Source organism: Puntigrus tetrazona, chromosome 20 (assembly GCF_018831695.1).
Source record: "Puntigrus tetrazona isolate hp1 chromosome 20, ASM1883169v1, whole genome shotgun sequence".
NCBI lineage: Eukaryota > Metazoa > Chordata > Actinopteri > Cypriniformes > Cyprinidae > Puntigrus > Puntigrus tetrazona.
The window spans coordinates 16,266,861-16,289,523 of record NC_056718.1 but is presented as its reverse complement, the minus strand read 5'-3'; the positions used below and the strand labels follow the sequence as shown (position 1 = coordinate 16,289,523).

At 39.0% G+C, this 22,663-nt stretch overlaps 1 protein-coding gene across 9 annotated transcripts in view; it reads right to left on the bottom strand.

Moving 5' to 3' along the window:
* nhsl1b (NHS-like 1b) overlaps positions 1-22,663 on the bottom strand; it is a 78,574-nt gene that overhangs the window by 8,157 nt on the left and 47,754 nt on the right. For 5 of the 9 annotated variants that reach the window (XM_043219525.1, XM_043219526.1, XM_043219527.1 and 2 more), the window contains exons 2-6: positions 7,473-7,625; positions 5,729-5,856; positions 4,011-4,203; positions 2,850-2,981; positions 1-1,345 (exon numbers count right to left, since the gene is read on the bottom strand). The exon at positions 1-1,345 is cut by the window's left edge and continues 1,841 nt beyond it. In XM_043219525.1, the coding sequence (XP_043075460.1) occupies positions 1-1,345; positions 2,850-2,981; positions 4,011-4,203; positions 5,729-5,856; positions 7,473-7,625 (1,951 nt within the window). Of the gene's footprint in view, positions 1,346-2,849; positions 2,982-4,010; positions 4,204-5,728; positions 5,857-7,472; positions 7,626-10,751; positions 10,929-22,663 lie in introns of those variants that run through there. The other 4 variants (XM_043219529.1, XM_043219531.1, XM_043219528.1 and 1 more) reach the window with 2 other exon arrangements.

Here is a 22,663-nt window from a genome sequence, read left to right as displayed (position 1 = left end):
GACTGTTGAAGTGTGGCAATCAATGACTCATTGAGAAGTGGACCATTTCTAATATCTGACTGTCCAATACTAGCAATGGGAGAGTTGGCTTTCTTAGGCTTTCGCCGGAGAGAGTCTGTGCGTGCTGGTGGAAGAGGTGGTTTCTTAGGCTTGCGTAGAGAAATGGAACGCGACAGCGATTGGTCACTGTACAAGCTGTTTCGGTCTTCTTGCTGACCAAGGCACTCGTACATGCTGTGTCTTGCCGCTCTTCCTCCTATGCCATGACCATGGCCACTTCCCTGGCTCCTTGACCTAAGGCCTGAATCCAGATGCATGGAAGTGTAGTAGCCATCATTGTCCATAGAGTAGAGCGAACTAGAGTCAGTGCCTTTTGAGGAGCGTTCAAGGCTACTATAGAGATGATTTATGGGTGTTGAGCAGCTGGAAGATAGCGTCCTTCTGGGCAAAACATTCTCAGGAGTGTCGTAAATCCATTGCTCATCTGAAGACAGTGTTCCTGCGGCAAGGGTGCTGTGGCTGTGCAAACTGCTATCGGACTGGCCAGTCTCACTGCAGGTATCCTTCATGCCTGCTTCTGGTGTGTGTGATCCTGTGCCAGCACTACTGGTGCTCTCACTGTTGACAGCTGAGACCAGGCTAAGAGGTCTAGCTTTAGTGTACGGTGAGCCAGCAAGTGGGCTTTGGCCAGGGCTTGATGTGGTGTGAAGTGTGATAACCTCAGCAGAACATGATAGAGTAGCATTAGGTATAAGGGAGGTCGAGTAGGCAGCATGTGGAGAAACCACACAGGCTGGACCCGAGACAGATCCCCACTCCCTTTGAGTACCTCTGACCTCCTGAGATTTTGGCCGTACTTGGGTGCATAGTCTGGGGGCATTCCTCATGTGCACCACAGTATCATCAACTTGTAATTTTCCAATCTGCTGAGTAGATTTTGTAGTGGAGTCTTCCTGCCTAAAAGGTGTGCTACTGAAAAGGGGCTCTGCGTTAAGAGATACCCGTGCACCTCTTGGCAAGCTGTGAAAACGTTGGATATCATTGCCAAACTGTGATGCCATTATAACAACTGAATTTCCAGGTGAGTTCCCATCGGAAACTGAAGAGATGTTCATGGCAGAGGTGGAAATGCCGGCCATCTGCGCAGCAATTCCTTGGCCCCTCTGAGCCCGGATTCTCCTCACAGAGGGTGGGACGATTTTCACATCCTCAGTCTGGCAGCCAGAATCTTTTGTTATGGACCGACGGAGAGTTGAATTGCCATTTATTATACGCCCAAGTGTTGAATACTGTCCAGGGATAAACATGGACTGTGGCCGAAGCTCTCCTCCACGCCCTTTAGCCGCTGTGGAAAAAAACAGAAAAGAGACAATTATGACAAATTACAGTGGCTTGTTTCTCTGTTTCTCTCCAATCCATCTCTTAGTGACATCAGCTGCCAATCAGATTAACCCTCTCAATTGAGAACTAATTGATTGGATTAGCTGCAGCCACATGTGGCATGTTGATGACTTCTGGAAACTTTGATTAAGACTGATATCTTAATGGCTGGTGCCAAATATGTTGTCCATTCCTGAGTGTCAATGTGATTGTGTGCACTAAATCAAGCATCTTAGGAGGGCACGCACACCAAGCACCACACATATTTATGGGCTTATTCATAAACACATTTTTAGTGTTTAGTTGAAAACCACAGGCCGTTAATGCATTATGCCTCCTGTTACCATAATCAAACCGCAAAGTGCAACCTTGCATCTCCTTGCATGCTCACTGCATGTATAAATGAATACATTTCCATACAAACCTAATCATGATATTCTTAACCATTAGACAGAGATTGTCTTAAAAGCATTTCTATCAGATCAATGTTAGTTTTAAACCATGGATATGACACCATTGGATGAAGTTAGTCCTTACCTTATATATATAAACAACACAACGGGACCTAATGTAGATTTATTGTGCATTGTTATCAGAAAAAAAACTCTTTATAGAGCTTGACACTCTATTTCTCCCCCACACCCATCTGTTCTGATAAAGAAGGGTTGATTAAAAGCTTATCTACAAATAGAAAATACAAATAGTGATGCAGAATGCCCTTTCCACAATCCCCATAATCCTGCATGTGTGCAAACAGAAATGGCATTTTAACGGTATGCTAGTGTTATTGAAAATGGATATGTATGAAACCTGCTCGTAAAACACACCCAACTATGATGCAATTTTCTTTCTTCTGCTATGTTGTTTTACCTCTCCCTTCCCCCTCTATTACTTCCCTGATAAAATATGAAGTGTTTTGCCAGAGGAATCTGAATAGGGGATTATGCAGTGGCTTCAGTTGGCTGCAAAGCAAAATGTAGCATGCCTCTTCCAACAATGGCTTCGAAATCAGCTCTCACATACACTAACAGGAAGCAAACTAAACAGAATCAGGGACTGTGACCCAGGGGAGTGGTGGGAAATGGAATGCCGCTGGATGCAGCTGTTGGATGCTGAGATTATATAACAGAGAGCATCGAGAGTATGCATGCAAAGACTGAGTGAAAAGAGAAGTAAAACAAAATCCCCATTTAGGGCACCAAATTAAAAAAACGAATTCATGATTTGATAGTAGACTGTTATTTTAAATAGGAGCATGTTTATTTTGGATAGAGAAAGAGCTCAAGATTAGGATAGTGTTAAAATTCTAAAACCAATGCAAAGAAAATGCATCGAGATGGGAATGAGACGTGGTCATGTCAAACTACATTAGATGGTCATGACAGCTACAGTACTACATGAAACTCAACTAAATGGAAACAGGTGAGGCAGGAGCAGCAGCAGAGAGAGCTGGCAAAGCCATACCATACCTAATTCCTGTTGGACGCTGTCAGGCACCCCTGAAATAGTCTTTCTCCGCTTAACCTTCTTGGGCCGGCGGACCAGAGTGTCAGTGTTTATTAGGGAGCGGCGGATGCTGGCCTGCCTGTCAAACGTCTCTCCTGGAGACCAGTTGACGAGGGCAGACAGGCAAAAGGGCCAGTTAGTAACATGCATCACACATGCAGCGCACACACACTCATACAGTTCCAGTACAACTTTCATGCAAAGCCACACACATTCTGCATAAGCAAATGATGTGAAAACCAAAGACAAAGACAAAACTGCATACATATCTACATTCAGTTATGTTCAAGTGTATCTGGGTCAAGAATGTATCTATGTTCAAGACTGGGTGGATAATATATGCATGCTCTGATCTGCGGTATACTAGGGGAAAATGAAGATCCAAATAGAAAGTTTTCAGTCTACATGAAGTATATGAAGAGGTGACCCTTGTTTGAAATATAATATCAAAAATGGTATTTTAACTATAAAAGCACTTTTGTGCTGTAGCGCTGCACAAGCGAGGGAACTCCAGAGACTGGGCACTGTTGACTAAGCTTCAGCACGCTGGGATGTCTGACTAAGTCACGGAGCTGACAGACTGAATTAGTGTGCGGGTGTTTATGTGTGTGTGCTTTAAAGTCTTCCTGAGTCATAGTGAAGTTCCGAATTTTTTTTTGAAGGGATTGGAAATACAGAGCTTATTCTGTCTGAAAGGGAGATCATGTACGTAGACGAGACTGTTCTTTTGGGTAAGGTGTGTGTTTGTGTGTACTTCACAGCAATGAATTTGTGAGACTTAATGTTCAAACAGATAACTATCAGAGGTCAAAGAGATAAATGAAATGACAGAACTGTTAATGTGAGAATTGTTAATGCACTCATACACATTCATGTTAGATCTATTCACGTAGTTATGTATCCAGAACAGGCAGTAAGTAGTGGTCAAGCATGCAGTGCTCAAATGTTAAATAAAATAAAACTTTGTTTAGATATCGACATTGAAACAAACTACGAGTGTAGAGCAACTATACGAATTCTAGACTGACAAACATACGAACACTTCAGAGACACAACATGTAAGTGAAATTTTTCACATTACTGCAGTGCTGGTTTGCCTGACAGCTGACGGCTATATTTCTTACCTGTGACATTGATGGGGACAATATCAGTGAGAACGGCCTTAGCCTGCTGCCTCATCTTCTCTTCTGGAGTGGGCAGAGGCGGAGCTTTGGACCGTGACATTTGTCCATCAACCTCAACCCCCTCCACCTGCGCCGGACTCTGTGCTCTCATTTGGCAGGTGTCTTTCTCTTCCTCTCCTGAAGATGCTGTTGACTGGAAAAGAGGTGAAAATACAGTGAGTTTCATGACTGCAGGGGGCTTATAGAGATAAGCAATCAGAATTTTTTTTTTAAATAAAACATTTTTGAGACTAGTAGGGAGTTGGTTTCAGACTCCTACACCCCTTATTTCTCTTTATCTTTAGCCAAGGGTTGTTTAAGGGTTCTGTGCCCTGACTTATAAGAGCTCCAGGAGTATACAGAGCAGTTTCACGGGCAACTGACCACCAAACAACACATTCACATAAACACACTGAGAAACTCAGAGAAAGAACAGAGAACGGGAGCTGAGAGAGGGGAAAAACCAGTGAGGCGTTAAAACTCTGTTCACGCATTGTGATTCTGAAATGGGAACGCCGTTCGCAGCAGAGTTACAAGTGGACCATCTGAAGTTTCAATCCAACACCTGGGCCTCCCTCAGCCTCCCAAACAAACCAACTGCAGATAAATCACTGCAATACATTAAATTATCCATCCAGGTCACTAACTATAGTGCAAAACCTATTCACAGCTGCCTGAGGTCTTGTTTTATGTTTCAACATTTTATTGCATTAAATGACTTTCAGTGTACTTAAAAAATATGCTGCTTCTACAAAAGCTTTCTCCAATAAAACAGTTACAAAAATCAGCTGAAAATGTTTATGATGTTAAGGCAATTTTGAAATAACATCTCAAAATGTGAAAAAAAGCTATCCATGGTACAGCAAAAAGCAAGAGAATAAAGAAAGAACCAAATAAATGAAAGCAAAAGGACTGGTAACCTGAGATAACCTCAGTGCTGGGAAAGCAGGTCTAGGGTGGTAAAAAAAAAGGTTAAAAGGGCATGGGATCCTTTAGGGAGGGCTAAGGGGAGTAGTAGGACAAAAGGCCCCCTGAATCTTTGCTTTTACAGGGTCTGACCTTTCCAGGGCCCCCTGAACGCAGTGTGATTAGAAGACGAGAGAGAATGAGGGCAAGGGTAAGATGGGCGCGCTAAAACTAAAACATTTATGGTTGCCCAATTGAATTCCTTCAGTTACAGTCATTTTCTGTCAAACCTGTCTTTAACGTGCACAGGCTGAATGGCAGCATTGTGGAATGCAAAAATCTCAGTAAATAACACAAGCGCAGTTGTTGCTTTCAAACACATTCTGAGTAACAGTTTCATTAGAGTGTCAGTCTCCTGGGGTTCAGCTCTCATAATGGGGCCACACATGGCTGACAACATTAATGAAGCCAGCAGAGATACTAAAGAATTGAGGCGGGAACTCCACAGAGGCACATGTGGGAGGCCTGATTCACTACCCAGAACCCATCTGCAGACAGATACTCTCTCCAGCAGAGGGTAGCCAAATCCTGCAGTCACTGCAATCACAAACCAGCTTTCTGTACCGATTTCATAACAGATCATTCTTTTTACGGCCAATAAGGAATACGATGGCAAATAATAAATCTATACTAAACATAATACACTTTACAGCACTCGCAGTCATGTTTTGCACAGCACTAATGACCAGAAAAAAAATCTGAAATGTGTCTACCTTTTTATCAGCTTCATCATCATCCATATCCTCGTCCTCGTGTTGGGAGTTTGTGGAGCCTGAGAAAGTGGGCCCCTGTGAGTAGTACTGTGAGCTGCGGAAGCCATCTTTCCTCAGTTTATCACATTCTGTGGGAACGGAGCAGACACATCAGGACAAGTTTGAAAGACAGATTTTAAAAACTTTCAAACATTAACAGAAGTATAGAAGCAGATAGTGTTTTTGGCTCCCTCTAGTGGTCTGAGAGTGAAAGCATTTTTGATCATGAAAATGAGGAATGACGCAAAGAGGAATTATTTCATCTTAGAAGTAATAACAAAAAATCGATCAAAATTTTATTTTGCACCTTTACACTTGTGGAAGTTAGTCAAACATTGTAAAGAGATTTTAAAACAGTAGTAGACTGAGATGTGTTTGTGTATGAGTGTTTGACAATGTGCAGACTGCATCATACTGGCTTCTTAAGCTAACTGTTGCAGATGGCAGCTACATCCCCTTGGCGCACATCCCACAATCCCTTCAGTCATCCAGTCAGCTGAATCCATGTGCTCATCTGCTGCACGTCTTTCCTTATTTCCTGACTCTCATTTTATGACACTGGACAACAGCTGGGTGATGCACCCTGTTAAAAAGCTGAAGTGTGCCATTTCTGTGCCACTAACAACAACAAACTCAATTGCAAAAATACTGAATTATTTCGCAAACAGGTTTAACAAATGATTCTCTCGCTCGTCATTTGAAAAAAAAAAAAAAAAAAAACAATACTAATTCTCACTATTGCTTTTATGCTGGTCAAAATACTTAAACAAACAGGGATGTTTTAAATTAGATTTTTGGCCCTTCATGTTAAAAAGCACCCCTGCACAAATCCAGACAGTGTAACATAAACAAAACCAGACAGACTGTTAAAAAAAGTCTTCCTCTAATTTTCTAAAACTGCATTCATGTGTTTGTTAATCCTTTTACGGTTTCCATCAACACTTATTTGTCAGCTAAGACTTTAAAGAAAAGCAAGTTTACAAACTTGTTATAAATTTTATAACTTGTCATAAAAAAAATGTTCAAGGCACCTGTGAACATCCTCTGATCCGCATGTGTGCTTAGTGTTGTTTGTCTTGGCAGATTAGAAGTTTTAAGCTCTGTCGTTTTTTTCATGATCAAAGAGTAACAGCCAGAAAAGAAAATGCGAGTGGAAAAATCGCATTTGTTGAATGAGCACTGTGTAACGTCCCAACCGACTGCACTGCATTATTTTCATTTTGAATTAATTTTGAAATCATTTTTTTTTGCATTTCTTGGTTTATTGTTGTGATTTTTTGAATTTCCTTTTAAGTAAAGCACTTTGAATTACCATTGTGTATTAAATGTCCTGTATAAATAATCTTGCCTTGAACTGTCTTCCTCTCTGCCATCTGAAGTCCAGAAGACCCTATTATAGTAATATGACCTACACACCTGTGCCTGCATAATTAATCAGGCTTCACATCAGCCACCTGCACTGCTAGATCAGTCTCAGGTTACAATGAACTTCTAGTCCAAAATCAGCTAACTGAACCTTTGAGCTGTACTGCTAAATGGAGCCCTGGATGTCACTAGCAGGCCGTTTCACAGGTGTCCAGTGAACGATGACATCATGGGCACGTTTACCTGCTGCTCAGTGTGTTTGTTTCATAGCAATGCTGATGTCATTAGCACTGCAGCGAGCCTGATGTTGAACCCGATGTAAAAGGTGTGCGTCTCTTACCTCTGAGGGCTGTTTTTAGGTTCACTTTGGCCTGGCGGTGCAGGTCTTCCACGCAGGCTGGTCTGGAGCCCGGCAGAAAGACGTTCTCCTGTTGGTGCCATGGAGCCGTGTAGTGCACAGTCCACTTTTTCTCTTCATCCAGGTTAGATACGGCTAAAAACACACACAAAGAATAAAAATATTTTACTCGGCATAAACAAGCAATCAATGTATCTGTTTACTCGAGCACAGAACGCATGACCAAATGCGAACGCAACCAAATGTGACCATTTGTGGACTCACTGTGAGACAAAACAGAGCCAAAAGGACTTCATTTGTTTTTGGAGTTTACTACAATCTTGTGCTTAAACTTGAATGAACCCTAAAAACCCGAACCAAAGAGTGACGGGTACGAGCTAGCAGAGGCGCAAATGGGTCATGACGTATGAAGGGAATCTTAGAGGAAAGACCCCTGGGGCTTGAACCCCCAGCTGTCCCAACAGCAAACAAGCAAAAACAACTGGCTGCTCGTTTTAACGTGAGAGGAAAAGGAAAGTAGAGGAGCAGTGGTGGGAGTTTTTTGCACAGGTGTGAGGAGCTGTGTGTCCACAGGTGGCACTGGGCCGTTAAACTGTGATGGCCCATCATGTGAGAGCTGCCAGACTGAAAAGCGGAGCCCACAGGAGGCCATTGTGTTTATTCATGAGACATCAGGACTTTCAATACAGAAGTGATTTCTTACTTTTCAGAGGGACTAACAGATACTGATCGGTGACTGCTATTTATTTACCAAGGGCTTCTGTGTCACCCTATGACTGAATGCCATTATTTTAAACATTTTGTTGAAAATAAATAGAAAATAAATAACCAGACAAAAACAACACTAAATAAAATTAAATAATGTAAAAAATATTATAACCCTAAAAACGAAAAAAGCCTCAAAATATGATAAAATAACAATAAAATTTTATAAGTGCACAGAAAAATAAATATACTGAGAATTGTATGATTAGGTTTTTACATATGTTAATGTTTTTAAAAGAAGCCCTGTATGCTCACCAAGGCTGCATACATTTGATCAAAAAGACAGTAAAAAAGTAACATTATTCTATTTAATTCTAAAATACTAAAGTATGCAAAACAGTTTTCTATTTAATGTTTTTGGAAATCATGATGTCACCGTATCTTTTAAAGAACTTATACCTATCCTTGGTGAGCAGAAGTATGACGTTAACTTACAAAAGTTTGGATCCAATAAGACAAAAAGACACCACTGTGGCCAGGGGTAGGTGCCGGGACCAAACTCAAGCAATCAAACTTGAAATCAAAGTGTGAAAACGTGTTTTTTCATTCCCTCTTCAAGGTTTTCTCTCTTCGTTAACCACAACACAGAGCCTTTGAACTTATTGTTGTTCAAATCCATTCTGGGCTTCAAAGGGACACATTCTCCTCAAAGGCATCATCTGTGAATGTGGAGACATCAGATAGGACAAAGCAGACAAACGCATGGGAGGATGCAGAGGGCATTTAGCACTGCAGAAAAACACATACACTGGCGTTTGTAAAGTGAACGACACAATCTAACAAGTGCTGTAGAGTCACAGATCTCTCTGTTTGGGACATGCATTAACTGCTTAAGTCTGTGAGGCCACTAAACATCAAGCTAAAAGAACAGAGGCCTTTTAGCTGTTTATAATGAAGTATTCTGAACAGAAATCAAATGTCCCTAGAATTTATCCACTGTCGGAAATATTGATGCGTTGAGTTTGCCTCGGGTTAGTACCTAGCTATTATGTGATCATGGTTTCAACGGTGTGGTAACGACTAAACAGGTCAATAATCTACCAACCGGCAGATTCTGTCACACGCGTCCCGGGAAAAAAGGACACTCGAACCCATTTGTTCATTCGATCAACAACACCATTTGCCGGACAGCAAAACCAGATGCACAAAAAGCATTAAACAACCTTCGTACTCAGTGGGAGAGATAAAAGTGAGCGAGCCCATTGAAGTGCCTACAATAAATATCAGATAATTATAGAACAGGCAATACACACTCTCACACAGCCCAGTCCATGACCCATTAAACCTGTCTGTGGGCTTGTGGAGAGAGGAGAGCGGCAGCGGGGACAAAAACCTGCATTGTGCCTAACATCAATCTCCACATCAGCCTGAGCTCAGCACTCAGAATCAGCCTATTCAAAACTCCCATAATCCCTTTGGTACTGCTCGTATCCACACAAAACACACACACACTTTGCATCCACCACGTGTTAACACTGGAATATGGATGAGCTCATTCAATGAATTTTGGCTCAGAAGATAAAATGATCACAATTAAAAACGGATCGGCAGCAAAAAATGGCTTGCTATGTTCTGTACTACTGAGACGAATGTAATTAACAGTGGATTATGCTTTATAAAAGCACTTTCTTAATTTTTTATGCAGTCGTATGAATTAAAGCATTTAATGTCAATGAACTAAAGGCCTTAGAAGAACACGCAGTGGCTGGCTTAAGTGCATATTGTATTCAACCATTATTAAAAAGTGTCTTCCACAAATTGTGAAACTATGTTGATTGATTCATTTTCATTATTAAATAACAATATTAATAATGTATTTAATTTAGTGTATTTTTCATTTCAGCTTTTATAATGTACTATTCCTATATTATATTCTATACTGTTAAATTAATTTCAGTTTGAAGCATTAGATTATATTAAACATTTAAGATTTTAAAGATTACCTCTAAGAGAAAATGAGATGAAGTCTAAAGTAAACTAGCATATATGTAAAATCAAGAGGGAAGTGATAGTATTTAAATATAGACAAAAGCAAATAAATTAGACAGCATTTTTTATAATATATTATCAACTAATAACTGATATGGTACCAATATATTTTGTAATGCATAAATGTGTGAAACCAGAGTAGGTATAAGAATATAAGACAGGATAAGATAATATAAGAAACACACAACCACAGTTTATGGTCATTCTCTGGACATCATAAGCAGTATCAAAGTGTTAACAGGTTTGTCTATGAAGTGTACAGGAAATGATTCATCTGTCCAAATACAGACACAGATTTACATCTCTTTATGAACTCTGCACTTACACACCTGACAATCAAAGTCCTGACCTGCCACGTGATCTGAAACATTTAATGAAATCTATTAGATTTACGATAAGCCGCTATCAGATCAATAAAACACACAGCTCCAAACGAGTTCACAAAACTACCTAAAAACCTGTCTAATCTCCGTCAGAGCTGAAAGAACGTGGTCAAAGAGTTCTTACCCTTGCGTTTGAAGTATTTAATGACTGACTTGAGCGAAGTCCCAATGAACACCATTATTCCAGTGTGTGAGGCAGGTGGATCCGGTGTACAATTGCCACGGCCTCCCAGTACACAGGAGCGCTGGACCAGCAGTGTGTGTGTGTCCACAAACCTGTGTCCTCCTGCCAACAAGTCAGTATGTGCCTCTGCCCATTTGATCAACGCTTATCGCCTCCACAATGAGCCCCTCCTACATATACACACACCCTCAACCCAACCCTGGGAAACACCTCCTCCTCCCTCACACACACACACACACACACGCTCCCTGGGGCTCAGAGGGAGGGGTGTAGTATATGCCCCTCTGTTCATCTGTGCTTCGGTTACCAAGGAGCTCACCAGCACAGCTCATCCAAAGTATCCGCCCTGTTTTATTTTCTCTAATGCAAGCTTATTGGAAAGACAAATAGCAAATGAGATCTTTTTAATCTCTCAATTATTTCTTCTAGGCCGCAGTTAGATGAAATGAAGAGTTTTGCTAAAGTTGCAGATTTTTCCTTTAAGAAAAGACCCCTTCTGTCTCCTCTGTCAAAGATGGTCTGAATAGTTTTAAATGCGATTTTCCAAGATCCCAAAGTTTTTGTTTCTATTATAATAAGCAAGCCTATAGGAAAAAAACAATTACAAATGAGACTTTTGTAGTATCCTAACTGTTTTTCCCAGACAGCGATGAAATAAAACAGAAGCTTTTGCTTCAGCTTTTCTCTTTAGAAAGAGTGCAATACAAATAGAAAATGATTTTAATATAAACCTAAAAGTTTCAGTAAGATGAGTAAGATAAAAAAATATATATATATATATATACAGTATATATTATACTCACCAAGGATGCATTCATTACACAATACTAATTTTAATTAAAAAAAAAATTATTATACATATAATGAAAATACATCACTAATTATTCTAATTTAAATGGTCATTCTGATATACTGATTTGGTACTCAAGAAATATTCCTCACTACCTTTTTGGTGACAATCATGAATTTCAATAGAACAGAAATGATTTGAAACAGATTTTTTTCAATGAACAATTAAATTATTAATGCTAAACAAAATGTTTTTTATCAAATGTTTAAGACTTGTATAAGAATAAACCAATGAAAAATCTCATAATCAGTTTTGGGGTGTCTCTCCCTCATTGTCTGCCCTGTCAACAATAGTCTCTATGTCTATTTTAATTTCATACATTTCATCAGAAACAACTGGCACTCAAAACAAACAAGAACTAAGTTTAGTGTCCTCGGCTAAGATAAAACAACCAGAGCCGAAACCTCTCAGTCCGGGCCATGATGGTTTGCTTCATCTTTTGTAACCAGGCATGTGTGTTCATACTTAGCACATTCACATATGTGCGTATCCGTCTCAGTCTTTGCTGGAGGACAGAAGGAGCAGGTCTCCCACTGATAAGCCGGCTTGCCGTGTTAGCACACAGCCACTGAATCTAGACCACTGGAATATAGATCACACACACACACACACACACACACACACACACACACACACACACACACAATCTGCCCCATTGTCTACACACACACACACCATGACCCTATTTCTTTTCATTATAGGAGGGGTGCAGAGGGATCTGAATGGAAGGGGGGATGACGGGTGGGTGAATTTGGACCTGAATGGGGTTGCAAATGATTACTGAACTAGAGGAGGTAATGCATTGAAAACCCCTCCCCCTTAAAATATCCCAATCACCCCCACAGCAAGCCAAGCTCGCCCCTTCTAGGCCGTTCCTCATTTTTACTTGTTTATATTTGGTTGTTAAAATGTTTTTATGTGTAACAAGTGAATCTGAAAGAGGAAACAAGCGTTTACTGCTTTCTTTTACTCACTGCCAAGTTCAAACAGTGAGGCTTTTCTCCGCGTACAGCCCATATCCGGTCTTTTCCCATATATCTTGGGCCTATTCTCTCTGCACGTGTTTGTGTGTGTATTGCAGACTTGCTGTTTCCATGCTGTCTGGCACGTGTACAGTATCTGGATTATACAGCTCATGTGGGCTGCAGTAATTAACACACTATTGTTCTGTTCTCACTCCACAGACGGCTCAACATCTCTGTCTGTCACTGCAGGATTACAGTCACTTCAGACAACTGTCTATTTGTGTGTGTGTGTTTTATGAATGTGCATAGATATACACAATATATACACATACCTCGTGGCTAGTCACTTTAACAGACATGACCGATTTTGATGAAGAATCGGGGAAACAAACTTGGCAAAAGTAATTAACATGTTTGTTCATAAGTGCCAGAAATCTGTTCATGAGATTCCAGTGTGAAGTTTATGAACAGCCAATCAGAGAGCTTGAATCTCGCCGCTTTTCACACTTGGTCTGGGCTCTCTGCATCCGACAGATCACACTCACCCGTGTTGTGTGTGTGTGTGTGTGTGTGTGTGTGTGTAACGGAGCTGTTGTCATATCCCTCCCCCTTCACACGCACAAACACACGTATGCTTTCTCCTGCTTCATCTCCTGCTATTCTGAAAATGTTTCTTTACAAAAGAAAATGAACTCAGACTGGCCTATCATCATCATACAGCCCATCTAACGTGTGGGACCCCACTGAAAATCTTTTAATTTTATTTTTTTTGTTTTTTAACAGAACCCTATATACAAACTGAAAGTTGTGATATTGTAAAAGACAACAACAACAAAAAACAAACAAAAAAAGATAATAATAATAAAAAACAGTAAAAGTAATAACATAAAAACAGAAGCTTTTAAGATTTAATTTTTTTTTGTATTTAGTTTTTATTAAACCTGGATATCAAATGAAAATGTTCAAAAATATAAAAAACAATTTAAATAAAAACAATGCAATGGTATAATAATACAAGCATTTAAGATTCAGCACTATTTTAAGTCACCAAAAATTTTAATTTTTCGATTTAAAAAAAAAAAAAAAAAAAAAAAGGAAAAAAGTAAATATTCGTATTTAGGCCTGATAAAATACGCAAATTTATTACATTCATTTTTACAGTTCAACTAATTAAATTATATATATATAAAAACATTTTCAGGTCACTAATCAAACGTGCAAATTTATTGCTGATACTCATACATTTTTCAATGATACTTTTTCCCCAATTTAAAAGACAACTTTATACTTTTTTAATACTCGTGACCTTTTCCTTCACTCTAATTATCCGCTCTCTCCTAAACATCAGTGTTCCCCAGTTTCTCATTCCCTCTCCCTTCATTCCTTCTGATGCCTATAAAAGTAATCCCTATTGATTTTTTCCTCTTTTTTTCCCCATACCCTCTCCTGTGGGTTTGATCTCAAAAGCATTAGTCTGATTTATTCTAGAAAAAGTGAAACACGGAGTGGTACGAGCAGACCTCAAAACCAGCACTGAACCTGTTCAGAGTGTTTGTTCAGTGTACTGAGGTCAGTTCTCACATTCTAAACACAAACACAGCTGTCTGTGCGACCACTAATACAAATATTCTGCATTTTCAATCAGCAGTTAGACAGTTTGGAGTGACGAGAGAAAGGTGGCGTGTTCAGTAAATGTAACCTTGTTGGATTAACAAATAATTGTCATTGCATGCCAATAAATCCTTTTAGTTCTTTAGGGAAGAAAACAGGATTAATGAAGTACCTTGAAAAAAATCTGGATTTCAGAGAAGTTAGAGATTAAGCACAGAAACACATATAATTACAGGTTAGTTATAAAGATTGTTTTCTTTTCTGTAAGGTCACACTTAATGACACAGGGCACAGGGCTGCTTTCCCACACACCTCGGACACGCAATCAAACAACTCTCAAGAGACTCATTTAGACAGTCGCACACATACATTTCCTTCTTTCTTTCTCATCTTTGTCTATAGCATTTTAATGACTGACCTGCAACGTCAGCTCATTTCTTTTTTTATGTTATGCTTTATATAGTTCTATATAACTTTAATGTAGGCTATGCTAAATTTAAATCACAAATGCAAATTTAATTCAACACTACCATTAATACAGAAATGACTACACCTGTCATTGTATTTTGTTGTATATTATATTGTACATTCAAGTATAGCTGCTATATTATATTTGCTAAAGAAATTGTTTACTATCAGTGTTAATAACAAAAAAAAGCTTTTTCTGATTGTGAGAAAGAAATATTGTGTAAAATAATCACTCTATATAGACTTCTAGATAATCAATATATAAAGTAATTTGAAATGAGAGAAGATACCTATGAAGATGTACCAAAAAAGTAGAAGCTGTAGAGCTAATGAGGCCATGAAAAAGATAAAACACACACACACACACACACACACACAGTCTGCCTCCGCTTCAGACCCCAAACACTTTGTATTTACCCATAACAAATCACTCAATCCCTCACTATGAGACCTAGTAGCTGTAAAACACTTATCAACCGTCTACTGCCACGCATGAGACAAGAGAAATCTGCATAAAAACAAACATTGCCTACTTGGTCTTGAAAGAAATGCTATAACTAAAGGCTGCAGGCTTGGAACGTGTTTGAAATCAAGCCTGGGCTTATTAGCATTTAGTTTGATTTGCAGATAAGGCTTGTTAAGAGAGGAATGGGCTGCTAGGAGGACAAAAAGCATCCAGACCGACCACTCGAGCGCTTGGCACTCCACTGATCCTGTGTGAAGATTCCTCAAGTCAGTAGGTTTAGAGGGGCCTGTGTTGTGGCATATTGTGTTTGCCCTGAATGGAAAGTCTCAAGCCATGTCTGGCCGTAGCGTGTCTGCATCAGCGTATACGTGTGTGTATAAAAAGGTCAGGCATTGTGCTAAATAATAGGCTCGGGCCCCTCAGTGAAGGCATTCCAAGCTATTGTGTAATCAACGAGAACGTCTAATGGTTAAAGCCAGAATGAATACAACACATAAAAAGTACAAGCCCGCTGAGGGAGGAGAACCTTGAAGAGACCACAAACACCATCAGACCTGACCGGATGAATAAAGTTCTGACAATAAAGAAGAGAGGAAAACCAAAGATGAAGAAAAGAAAAATAATTCCCTTTGAAGTAGAATCATCTAGAAAGCCACACCTTGGTGAGAACACGGAAAAGCTGAGCATGAAAGAGATGCAATAAAACATTATCCACGGAGGAGAGATCTGACTAGAGCGAAAGCATTAATGAGACAGTCTCTTTATGAATTACAAATAGCTGAAAATTGACTCAGATCAATAGTTGAAGCGGGGAAACCCTTTTGAGAAATTCTTTCAGAAATGAGGTCAAAATGCAGTTTTCTCCCCCTAGTCTCTCTTAACGCTTCCTCTTACTCCATATCTAAAATGATAAAGAAAGTAAAATAAATGAAAAAGAAAAATATAATAAAAATCACATATATACCTCAACAAAATCAACAATACATTTTACTACCAGAACATTACTACCATCCGTGCATATAATATTAACCTGTGATAGAAGAAACTAGTTTAACAGAGTTAAACAAGTTATACTGGCAATACAAACAGTAAAGCAATAACAAGTCAGAAAAAAACTAAATGTAGTCCTATTATCGTTTGCATTTTTTTGACTTTCACTAAGTTTCCTCCACCACAGGCACATTTGTTTTCTGCTTTCTTGTCCAAAGGAGAACAACCACCCTGGCTGGCTATAAATAAGACCAACGACAGTCTGTTTTCTGAACACAAACAGGCGTGCAATGGTCAGCAAGTTGTCTTTTCTACAGGACACCAGGTGGGTAGCTGTTAATGTGTCTCCCTCGCACATTAGGTCTTTTCAGCAAGCTTCTCTCTGAGGAGTTTGAGCTGTTACAGCCGTTTGTTGGGACACTAAGGTGGTATTGTCCAGACATTAGTTAGAGTAGTAATTCTGTCTGTTTTAGAAGAGATTTAAAAGCTGGATAAAAGTAATTTGTGACTTTTCATTTTAGTTCTATTAAAGGGAAATCATTTCATCACATTCTCTCAATTAAATACGTTACAATCTAAAAGTTTGGGGACTCTTACGCTCACCAAGGCTGTATGTCATTGATCAAACTTCTGTAAAACAGTGAAATATTATTGAAATTTAAAATAAGTTTTCTATTTCTATTCCAGCCTTTAGTGTTAAAAGTTCAAAACTTTTTAACAAATTCTTTAATGAATAAAAAAGTCCAAAAGAACAGCGTTTATTTGAAATAGAAATCTTTTGCGAGACAGTAAACGTATTCACTTTTGATCGAACCCCATACTTAAGAACAGTAGTGTATATTTTGGGTTTCCTGGAGCTCAACCGGTAGAGCATGCATTTGACTCCCTGGAACCGCGTGATTCAAAACATCTGCCAAATACATAATCATGTTTTGAATTTGTGCATCTACTTGTGGACCCCCGATGTACAGCATCTGTCTGAGGGGAGCCATTACTGAAGAAAAGCTTCAGTTTGAGCACTAGTCTCATGACACCTCATCAGTTGAAGATGTTCCATTGCGATGACCTGCCAAAGCACACAAAGCTCTCCGTTTCCCCAATGCAGAGCACAGAGAATGAAATGAGGTAGAATGCATGGAAACAAGTGAACCTCAAACACACAGGGGTGTCTCAGGACACATCAGACATGCACACACACTTCAGTCTGCCGCAGTATGGATTTGAGCAAGAGGACAAATAATTGGACAGCAGTCTTTGTCTTAAACCCTTTGTGCATTAAACGCAAAAGGTGCACATGCTGGCTGTAAAAGGTCATGTCAATACAATGTCTCAGACTGTGTGCTTGTCTCCACACATGATCAACCTTTAATGCAGCTCATTGAATTCATCACAGCGGACGAGATGTGTGTTCTGTCCTGTCCCATTTATATTAATGGTTGAGACAAAGACAATCCAGCAAACGCGCATGTGACATCTGCTTTAATGTATCTGACAAATTCAATAACACGTAAAAACATCAAGACTATTCTTTAAGATAAAAGTGTGTTTGGAAAGATGTCTGGCTTATCGTGATTTTATTTTTTAAAGTAGGATAATGTCATTAATCGCTGAAAATGGCATTTTCCGTTTCTGGCCAAAAATATACGCCGTAAGACTGAATAAAAGTATGAATACATTTGCTGTCCAATGTTATTGTTTTACTTTCAATAAAAGGGTGGTTATTTTATTGTTGCCTTATTGTTTCGGTTTTTGACCCCCATAATTTCGGGTTCAATCCAGAATTTTCATTTCATCTCTATATATTATGACTGTACTACTTATTTGACTCATTGGCTAGAAAACATTCAGGGCAATTAGCACTGATATAAACAAACAAAACAAAAACAAAACATAATCTGGAAAATGATACACGAGCATTCAAAAAATTTTTATGGAAAGTGCATGTTTAAAAATATAACAGCACCCTTAATATTCAGGTCTGTCAATAATTAGCTGCATCATATTCATTGTTCAGCAGCAGTCCAGTCCAGTCTGCATTACTGTGATATAGAAGGTCAAATTTAACCCACTTCACTCCAGCAAGGCCATTGCACATCCAAACTACCAAGTGTTGAACGGCAAATCAAAAGTGACCCCAAAAGGGTGAGACTAAATCGAAGAGTGTCAAAAGCAATCTATGAGCTGCAGGAAGTCTAGGCCTGATTAGGAGACGATAAACAGCATGCGGCCAGATTTCCCATAGAGCTTGTAATCATGGTGGGGGTAGATCTTTGGGGACGGGGGGTAAATAGGTCTGATTTCAATGTGCAGGAGAAAACTGACCCATATATTTGCCACTATACACTGAACCCGGTTTTCGATGGAGAGAAATGGTGCATGATTAAATCACATCCTGCATCCAGAGTTCAAACTTTAGATTTTGGACAAACCCAGGAGTTCGCTGAAGGACAGAAGAGATCCATCACGAGCAACAGAACACTTACAGGACACTTCAAACTGATTAAACTTTGCAGAAACGAACAAGCTGCATGGGAGAAAGTGGGGAATATAACAGCCAATTAGTCAAACGCAACCATGTGAGAGATTTGCAACATCATTTTAGTCAGATTTCCACTGAGACTACAGCCTCAGGGAGAAGATGGAGTCACCGTTGCTGTGGAAACAGGATGTGACGATGCCAGGATGTACCAACGGGACATCAATCTATCCCTTTTGTCATTAAAACAGGAGAACAGAGATACTGAGCATATACAGGCAGTATTACGAACACGCATCCATAAGTAGATATATATCTATAAAGAGGGAAAAAGAAACGATAACAATCAGTCCACAGTGAACATGGTCATTAATTAACAGGCTTTTAATGAGGAAGACACGTGACAACTGCCTTGATAGTGCTGCAGACATTCATCCCACATTAAAACACGTAGTGCTTGATTACCCACAATTATCCTGAACCCTAATTTACCAATAGGGCTATCATTAGCCCTCTTCAAGCAGAGACAATATTCAAATGGACATTTTTGAGGACACCTGGAATTGGAAGGACTCATTTTCTTAAGTGGCAAATAGAGCTTCAAGCGCACGCTCAAGGGTGAGGGGTTGCGTGAAGGGGGTTTAGATGTCCTGAAACCCTATCCCACAAACCTGTCTTCTCTCTCTGAATTATGCAGAGAAAGATGGAAGTGGGGTTTTGAAATCACTCAAATCTCCCCCTCCTCCTCTCCTGTGTCCTATCAATATGATGAAGCACCACAGATGAAAAAAACTGAGTTCATTTCATATAGATCCTAAGACCACTTTGATAACATGCCTCTTCCCCTGAAGACTCCCTAAGGAGTCTGGGTAATTCACTGATCAAATACTGAAGTTTAAAACGCCTCTGGGATTAACTTTGACAGGCCTTACATATTTCACTTTAATGACAAATGAAATTCCCTGTGTACTTCTTTAAAACACAGTATTCAAATGGCAGACTTGTGGAATACATATTCAATAGTTTAAATATTAATTTTTTTTGGTCTTGTACTTTGTTTTTTCTTTATATGTCTTGTAAGTTGTTGTATGTTCCCTTTCTACCCAATCTTTCTATAATAAGAATTTCATTGTGTCTAGTACTCATGACAACACAGATCTTGAATCTTTAAAGACTTGTCAGTGTGTAGGATTAAGATTGATCTAATTTTCAATTAACTTAAAACTATCAGCACAATGAAATTTATTTTGAGGCCAGTGTTCAAAAGGAGAAACTAGGTTAAGGCATTTATTTTTTTTTTAATTATTATATCATAGTTCAAAGAACACACTGGTCAAAGACAAAGCCAACATGGCAGAAAAAGTAGGCTATGTCAATGAAAGTATTTGTAGTAAACACAACTTCATTTTATTTCAGTGCATACTTCGTAAATACAGAAATTAAAAAGCATCCAATAAATACATGAGCCAGTATGGATTTATATATAATACAATAGGTTGTGTTGTTATTTATAGCAAAATTGGAAATAAAATTCGCTAACTGAAATAAAACTGATATAAAACAAAGTCTATTAGATGAAACAAAACACGCTTTTGCAAATGATCGAAATAAGTTTGATTTGAAGTGCTAAAACTACTAAAACCAAAAATTATATAAAAAAAGATACACACACATAAATATATATATATATATATATATATATATATATATATATATATAAACATAAAACAACAGCACATAGGATTACCTCAAATGAAATAAGAAGAGAAAATAAAATAAGTTAAAAGCCAATTAAAAATATAATATTGTTTAAATTCAAAGTATATTGCAAAAAGTATTTTCAATGGACGAGGTATCAGGACCGGTCTTTTTATGGCTGTGAAATGCTGTGTGATCAGGGCCATCTAGTGGTTACAATAGGTTTGAACAACTGATTGTCAAATTGGATGTTCAGTGTCCTCTAGATCAGAGGTTTTCAAACATGTTCCTGCACGGTTTGCCTGTCTCCCTAATTTGCACACCCGATTGAGATCATTAGCTCACTTGGAAAGAGCTCCATGAATTTCAATGAGTGAAGAGCAATGGGTCCCGAGGAAGGGGATTAAAAATCAGTACTGATTCTGATTCTTTAATAAGTAATAAGGTTTCCAATGCTTGAGAATCTGTGCTGAGCAAGCAGCATTAAGGCAGCAACATTAAATAGGACCTTAACAACACTAAATCCCTGTAGCACATCTTCTATCCACATCTTTGACACTCTCACTGCCTAAATCCTTATATCTCCATTCTCTCCATTCATCTTTTTATATCATAACAAGCCCTGAGGAGTCTGACTCCGGTCAGCGATATAATGGAGATCTCTCTTCTTTAGACTTCATCAATACATGAGCACTAGTCTCTCAGGAACTCACTTCTGAGTGAAATGATGCTAGAGGGGCCCGTATGAAACACATCGCATCACTCACATTAATTAATCTCGCCATATAAAAATACTCAATTTAATTCAACACCTTTCCAGTGTAAAAATAATCAAAGCAAGGCCACTCTTTGAGAAAACATTCATTTTATAGATCATGACTTGCAGGTTTCTCTGTGACATTTATTTTTGTCCCATATGACAGCTTGTAAATTAGATACTGGCCACATTGTCTGAACAAACTGATCTGATTTCATCACATACAATACAACCGTGCAAACAATCAGTCCTAAGGATCACACTGAAGAACTAAATTCGATTTGTGCGCACCGTGAACATGTGGCCAGACGAATAAAACACTGGTCAGCTGTCAGACCTATTTATCAGAGTTAATGAGACTTAATTAAAGCTCAAGCTAAATCAGCAGTTGTTGTTTTACCTGTCCACATCAAGATCGCAAACACCTGCTACGTCTAAATCCTGTTACTAAGGTGTGTGTGTCTTCATCACATGACATATAAATTGGAAACTGTTTTATTGTAATACAACCTAACCTGGATCTGAATGGAAAGTGAAAAGTGAATAATGCAAAAGTGAATCAGATACAGTGTCGATACAATGCTAAAGAGCAGAGGTTTTTCCACGGCCATGATGGCTGGCCTGGTATTCACAGTGAAAGTGATCTAAAATAATTCACTTAAATGACCCTTAATGTTGGGTGAAACTAGTCGGTCCCTGCTTTTTAACCCCTCCTGACCTTTTGACTAATGCCATTTAGCACAATTCTTTAAGACATATGGCTTTGAGGAATCGATCAATACATGTGACGCCTGTCAGACCTCACGCTCGGATTCTGAGCCCTCTGCTTAGAGATGACCTGTAACCCAATTACCTGACACCCAGCTCAGAGAGGATACGTACTGTAGTTTGCTGTAAGACGATCGTAACGGACCTGAAATAAGATACAAGATGGATACAACAGTGTGGTTCAGTAGAAAACCATAAAACCGATCAGGGTTAAACAATAACCCACCAAAACAAATAAATTAATTAAAATAACTAAATAAATGAAGAAATGGAAACTTGAAAACCACAGCACTTCAACTACAATTTATTCATTTATCTCCCTTTCTACTCTGCAAACACCTGATGTCCAGTGCTAAATAAAAATAGTCTTAACCCTCAATCCCCTAAAGAGATTAATCCACTAACCAAAACTTAATTACGGCTGCCATGATGGAAGAGGAGACCCAATTAGTGCCTAAACTAAACCAAACAAACCCGAAAAAAATCAATTACACCAAGTCTCTTCATGATGGAGAGGCACTGGTGTGACAGAAGTTTATGCAGAACAGCAATGAGCGATTTAAATCTCTCTCTCTCACACACACACACACACACACACACACACACACACACACACACACACACACCATTACATTTATATGTAGTGACCTCTTGTCACCCTCAGCCAGCACACAATATAAAAGAGCCACATGAAGATGCTTTCTAAAGTTAATTGTGGTCATTACAGGAGCTGTGTGTGCCTGGAGAGTGTGATGAATAGACCACTAAATGTTTTTTTGAGTTTGAGAAAGAGTTTTTGCCAC